The sequence below is a fragment of the Trichechus manatus genome, unplaced genomic scaffold, assembly GCF_000243295.1.
Source record: "Trichechus manatus latirostris isolate Lorelei unplaced genomic scaffold, TriManLat1.0 scaffold00207, whole genome shotgun sequence".
Lineage (NCBI taxonomy): Eukaryota > Metazoa > Chordata > Mammalia > Sirenia > Trichechidae > Trichechus > Trichechus manatus.
The window spans coordinates 4,021,823-4,028,465 of NW_004444143.1; the positions used below are offsets into that span (position 1 = coordinate 4,021,823).

At 59.0% G+C, this 6,643-nt stretch overlaps 1 protein-coding gene and 1 non-coding gene across 2 annotated transcripts; one reads left to right on the forward strand and one right to left on the reverse strand.

The window, feature by feature from the left end:
- The first annotated feature begins 61 nt into the window (after positions 1-61).
- Positions 62-2,809, forward strand: ZFP36 (ZFP36 ring finger protein). The gene is made up of 2 exons (XM_004388159.2): positions 62-127; positions 913-2,809. Exons 1-2 carry the CDS (start codon positions 104-106, stop codon positions 1,855-1,857), a joined length of 969 nt encoding a protein of 322 aa, XP_004388216.1. The 5' UTR covers positions 62-103; the 3' UTR covers positions 1,858-2,809.
- Positions 2,810-5,696: 2,887 nt separating this feature from the next.
- Positions 5,697-5,789, reverse strand: TRNAI-UAU (transfer RNA isoleucine (anticodon UAU)). Its single transcript is given in 2 exon segments — positions 5,697-5,732; positions 5,752-5,789. It is a non-coding gene; the product is annotated as a tRNA-Ile (tRNA).
- Between the last annotated feature and the right edge of the window lie 854 nt (positions 5,790-6,643).

The following is a 6,643-nucleotide window of genomic DNA, read 5'->3' on the forward strand; positions in this document are numbered from 1 at the left end:
ACCCTCTGTCTATAAGAAGGTGCCTCTGCAGCCCCAACGCAGCCTCTGACTTCATCGCTCCCACTTTTGGCAGAGCCCTCCCAGATCGGCCACACGCGCCGCCATGGATCTCACCGCCATCTACGAGGTGAGCCCCCACAGCCGCCACCCCCTCTCAAACTAGCGCTCCCTAGCGCCGCAAACTCCAGCCTGGAGTCCCTGGCTCCCTTCTCAAACTGGGGCTCCTTAGCGCCACCCACTCCGGCCCGGGGCCCTTGCCTTTCTTTCAGGAGGCGAAAACCGAGCTTGCGACTCCCGGGTTTCGTCCTATATATGGGTGGGGGGGCCGTGGGGATGGATAGCCGGAGGATTTTTCTCCCACGAGGGGCTGTCTGGAGGCGGAATGGCCCCCACACCTGGTTTACCCCTAGGAGTTGCTGAGGGCGCGGTTTTGCGCGGAGGCAGTTCTGGGGCAAGAGTCTGGGGGGGAAGACGACCTCTGTTCCCTGCCTGCTTCCCTGTCCCGGGGACAGCTCTCAGAACTAAGTCAAAGGGATCCGGACTCCGGGGTTAACTTTGCCAGATCCTCCAGTTGTGTGTGATGTTGGCCATCCCGGATCCATGGGTCAGATCCGGGGAGTCCCAGAGGCTCAAAATTGGAGGGCAGTGGTGTGCCCTGACTTCGGGCCCCCTCTGTGCCGGTATCGGGGAGCCCAGACTCCTGGGTGTCCCGGAGTAGGCTTCAGTCGTGGATAAACTCAAAACCTCCAAATCGAGATCTCTGGGATGCCGAAACCCCGGATTTCTGCGCGCGGGTGGGGCTCCAGCCGGAGCCCACAAACCGGGCGGGCAAGCTCTTGAGGTGCCTGCCCTGAAGCTGGGCGGAGCGTCACCCTGCATTTTCGGTGTCTTAACCGCTCCCTGTCCCCGCAGAGCCTCCCGTCGCTGAGCCCTGACCTGGCAGGGACCCGCGGAGGCACGGAGTCCAGTCTGGGATGGCCCTCCTGGGGACCCTGGAGCTCATCGGATTCCAGCCCTGCTGGGGTGGCCCCCCGTCTGCCCGGCCGCTCCACCAGCTTGGTGGAGGGCCGCGCCTGCGCCTGGGTGCCACCCCCCCCAGGCTTCGCACCCCTGGCTCCACGCCCAGGCCCTGAGCTGTCGCCCTCACCCACCTCGCCTACTGCAACCCCGGCCACCTCGTCCCGCTACAAGACTGAGCTGTGTCGGACCTTCTCGGAGAGTGGACGCTGTCGGTACGGGGCGAAGTGTCAGTTCGCACACGGCCTGAGTGAGCTGCGCCAGGCCAATCGCCACCCCAAGTACAAGACAGAACTCTGCCACAAGTTCTACCTCCAGGGCCGCTGCCCGTACGGCTCGCGCTGCCACTTCATCCACAACCCCAGCGAGGACCTGGCCACCCCTGGGCACCCCCACGTGCTGCGCCAGAGCATCAGCTTCTCCGGCCTGCCCTCGGGCCGCCGAGCGTCACCACCACCGGCCGGCCTCCCAGGCCCTTCCCTGTCCTCCTACTCCTTCTCGCCCTCCAGCTCCCCGCCACCACCGCCTGGGGACCTTCCGCTCTCGCCCTCTGCCTTCTCTGCTGCCCCTGGGACCCCTGTGCCCCGAAGGGACCCCACCCCAACCTGTTGCCCCTCCTGTCGCAGAGCAACTCCCAGCCTCTGGGGGCCCTTGGGTGGCCTGGCTCGGAGCCCCTCTGCACACTCCCTGGGATCCGACCCTGATGAATATGCCAGCAGCGGCAGCAGCCTCGGGGGCTCTGACTCCCCCGTCTTCGAGGCGGGGGTTTTTGGGCCACCCCAGCCACTTGCAGCCTCCCGCCGACTCCCCATCTTCAATCGCATCTCCGTTTCTGAGTGACAAGTGCCTGCCTAGTACAGATCAGCTGGATCACAAAGGGGAGCCATTTCTCACGCTGTGGGCTCCACATGGGCCCTGGGGCTGTGGGGAACTGGGGGAGCCCTAAACTTAATCAAGTAGCCCCCCTCACCTTCCAAAATGCATTAACCCACTCGTCTGACCCTACCCTGGGGCAGGTCCCCAGTGTGCAAGCTGGACAGTGTTTATGGTGTGGGGATGGAGTGTTTGCTGGATTCTTTAAAGACAAGATGTAGCACATTTGAGGGAGGCCGTGAGGCCCGCATCTCTCCCCTGCCCAAATCTGTGTCTTAGAACATGTGCTGTGAATAATAGGCCCCCACTGCCCCCGCCCCACTTTCCCTAAGACCTGAGGTCCCAGCGTCTGGGGGTTAGTGGAGCCTCCCCCGAGGGGGAATCCTGGTGCTCTAATTTCTCTCCAAAAGCAAGTAGCCAAAGCCGTTGCCACCCTCCCCCCAAGCCAATGGGCCTTTTATTTATGACGACTTTATTTATTCTAATAGATTTTATAGTATTTATATATATTGGGTCGTCTGCTCCCCCTTGTATTTTTCTTCCTCCTTCGTAATATTGGAAATAATGGAATAATTATTGTTATAAATATACTATAATAATATATTAATATATATATTGTTACCTACAAAGTCTATTTTTGTGTTTTTTTGGAATTTTTGAATAAAAAGAATCAACGTCTGGACTGGAATCATGACTTTTCTACCGTCTGAAGGGAGTGAGGAACGGGAAGGATGGTGTGGCCCTTTTTAGAAGCGGGGTAAAGTTAAATGAGAGCTCCAAACTTCCCGGAGCCGAGCTGCCTGGGGCGCTTACCTGGCAGGAAGTGACGCCATCGACCGACCGTTCACCTGAGGGGGCGGGGCCAGGTGAGATCACCTGGTAGGAATCGGGAGAGCCAGTTCCCGGGGCGTGGGGGACGGAGGCGTTCCCGCCCCGTCAGGAACCCTGACCTAGCTCTCGCCCGGGCGCGGGCGGGGACGGGATGTTTCCGTCCCCACGAGGCCGAGGGCCGAGGGTGGGGCGGAGTGGGGAGGACGGAATGTGCCAGCGCGCGAGCCCAGGGGCGGGCAGGGGTGGGTCCCGCGCGGGGGTGCTGGGGGCGGAGGGTCGGGAAGGGTCAGCCCGGAAACGCCCACCCAGGCGTTCTGGGGTCCCGGAAGCCAGCGCTTTAGGATTTGAGATTCTGAAGAATCCAGACTCTTTCGAAATCTTGGAGGAAACTGTTTTAAAGGGTCAGGATTCTAGACGCTCAACATTTTGGAATCTCAGAATTTGTCTCTTGGCGAGTTAGAATTCTAGACCCCCAGAATTTTAGACCCTTGGCATCTCGAGACGTTAGGAATCGCAGAATTCTAGCATTCTGGTATCCAGCTTCCTGTTGTTGTGTGCCTTCCAGACCATTCCGACTCATAGCGATCCTATAGGACAGAGTAGACCTGCTTCATAGGGTTTCCTGGGCTGTCATCTTTACAGGAGCAGATCGCCAGGTCTTTTCTCCCGCGGAGCGGCTGGTGGGTACCAACCACCGACCTCCGGGTTAGCGGGAGCCCTTAACCACTGGGCCACCAGGGCTCCTTTCCAAGATCCTAGAACCTGGGAACTACAGAATCTTGGCAGGTCAGCCTTCTGAAAGGTCAGAGTGACGGGATCTCGGCATTTCGGAACCTTGGAAGCTGCAGGTTCCCAGGCAGGTTCCGGACCAGCCAGGGTCAGCCTCCTGAGCGCAGTGGATCCCAAGTCGTGGCCGCGCGTCGCAGGGCGGGGCCCGGCGAGCCGCAAGCTCGCACCATACAAGGCAAGAGGCCTCGGGAGCCACCCCCGGGGCGGGGTAGCCCCGCGCCCGGAAACGGCCCCGCGTCAGGGCCTGCGCCCCGCCCCTGTTTGGCACCGGTCCCAACCCCTCAACCAGACCCTCTCCCCCTCCTCCTTCCCCCGTTCCCTCTCCTCTGCTCGTTCCCACCCTCGCTTCAGCCCTACCCTCACCCCTCCTCCCCCTCCCTGTCTCTTCCTCCTCCTCTCAGCCTTCAGCCCTCCCTCCTCCTCCTCTGCCTCCTATTTTTTCCTCATCCTCTTCACCCCCCTTCCCCCAGTATCCTCTCCCTCTCCCTTCCCTCACCACCCTTTCCCTGCCCTGTCGCTCCTCCTTGCCCCCTCCTCCCCTCCCTACCCCTCTGTTCCCTCTGTCCTCCCCCAGCCGTCCCCTCCCTCCTCCTCTTCCCCTCCCAGCCCCTTTCCCTCCTCTCCCTCCCCTCCCCCTCACACCTCCCTTCCCCTCTCACTCCTCCACGTCCCTTTCCCTTTGCCCACTGGCTGACCCGGGCTTTTGGTCTCCTCTTCCAGGAAATTGCCCCCAAGGTGGGGAAGAGCTCAGGCGCTGAGACTACGACATCCCAGGGAAGAGGGTTGGGAGAGAGGAAGAGACAGAATCCCAGAGACCGCCAAGACACTGGGGAGGCAGAGAGCAATAGCCAGCGATATAGAGACATTTGCAGAAATAGAGACACTGAGAAAATGAGAGACAGATATCCCTGGTCCTTCCCTTAGCAGAAACGGATTCTCTGCCCCTTCTGAAAAAAAAAAAAAAAAACCCTCATCCAAGAAAACTGCATCTAACAACAGGCCGAACAACCCACACCCAATTCAACAGCAGTCCTGTCTGAACCTCCTCAACGCCCCCCTCCTGTCCAGCATTGTCTCCCCAACCGATAGTCCTTGCAGCAGTCCCTCCGCCGCCTCCCTGCTCCTGCCCAAGTCCTGTTTTTTCCCTAGTACCCCACTCGGCAACTAAAGGGAGACTGTGAGCACCTGAGTCATACCTCCTAAAAGCCAAAGTTCTAAGTCCTCTTCACAGCTCACACGGGCCTAGCTCCCTCCACCTCCCTGACCTCGAGGCCCCGTGCTGCACGCACATCCTAGGTGCTCCACCAACACGTCTGACGTGCTCTAGCCACAGGGCCACCTTTCCCCCACAATTCTCCATGGCTCATCAACCTGCTTCAAGTGTTTGCTCAAATGTCACCTCATCGAGACTGTCCCCTTATTTAATATTGCACTCTACACCCACCTCCGTTTCCCCCACCCCTCTTACCCAGCTGTACTTTTTCCGTGACATCTATCACCCCCTACCCCTAGTAGCGTAGTGAGTGGTTAAGAGCTCGGCTGCTAACCAAAAGGTCGGCAGCTCCAATCCACAAGCTGCTTCTTGAAAACCTTATGGGGCAGTTCTACTCTGACCTACTATGAGTCGGAACCGACTCGATGGCCCCTAACAACAACAATAGATAAAATGTACTTGGTTGCTATATTTATTGCTAATGTCTGCCTCCCCTACTAGAATGTCAAGTCCTCAGGGGGAGGGATTTTATCTTACACTTTTAGAACAGAGCAAGGCATCTAGTGGGTGCTCAGTATTTGTTGAATAAAACTAGATTCAGAAACTGACAGGGAAAAAGACGAGAGCTGGGACATCCAAGACAGAGAAAGACGGAGAAACAATGTCCTATATACAGCTTCCCACAGCCTGAAAGATCTTCTCTTTAGACGTCTTAAACTGAGATTCTCGGTTCCAATTAGCTGCCCAAGGGATCTATTAAGAGGCGATATCGCCCCCTGGTGGCCGCGACAAAAAGGCACCTTCCCACGATATAGATCGCCTCTCTCTTCACAACCCATTGTCGCCAGAATCCCGAGTCTTTCGAACCCCAAAATTCCAAAGATCGAATTGTTTATTACTCTACGTAGCATAGATGTCTCCGCTGATCAATAAGATTTATAAATTTATAAAAAATGAGAAGAGAAAACTAACGTGCTCCAGGTGAGGATCGAACTCACAACCTCGGCATCGCTCCGCCCGCACTGTCGTATAAGTACCGCGCGCTAACCGATTGCGCCACTGGAGCTCCGGCCGCACCCCAGCGCGGCAGGGTCCTTCAGTTGTTTCTTGCCACATGACCACCCCCACCCCCACCCCCGCCGGACAGCCCCGCCCCACGTTTCATATGCAAATAAGTTATTTTGGTTAACCAATAAGAGAAACCTCGTGGCCAGTTCCGGATTCTCACGCTCGAAGGCCCTTGCTGTAAAAGGGAAAAGCCCGCGAGGCGCCTGGAATGTAGGGGCGTAGCCTGCCTGGGACGCGCCTCCTCATGAATATTCAGAAATCCGGGGAGGTGGGGGTCTTAACCCTTTGCTGGCGGGCCGGCCGGAAGGCGGCCCCTCCCCCCCGCGGGCGGGAACAGGATATGAGCCCGGGCGGCAGGGGGGAGGGGAAACCCCAGGCGACCGCCCCCTGCCCCCCCCCGGAGCCGGACTCTCCCGCCCCAGATGTGTCGCCGCTATCGCTGCCGGAGCCCTGAGCCACCGACCCCGGCGTCCAGAATTTCTGGACCGCCTCCTGAGAGACCCCGAAGTCCAGGCCCCCGCGCCTAGGCAGGAGGACCCCAGATATCTAGGCCCCCAGCGCCCCCTCCTGGAGGAGCCGGGCCTCCGGGATGTCAGCCCCGCGGGACCCTAGAGGCCAAGCCTCCCGTACCCTCGTTTGAAGAACTCGGGATTCTGGACCCTGGACCGCGGATTCCCGTCAGGGATTCCTAGAAATCCGGACCGAGGACCCCTGGGTTGGAGGAACTCGGGATCCAGACCCCTAGCGCCCCAACCAACCTGTCTTGGGCTGCAACTCCCTCCACTTCAAGGGGACCCAGGAGTTTGGGACCCCCCCCCGCGCTCCCTCCTGGAGGTAGTTTAAGCCCCCGCC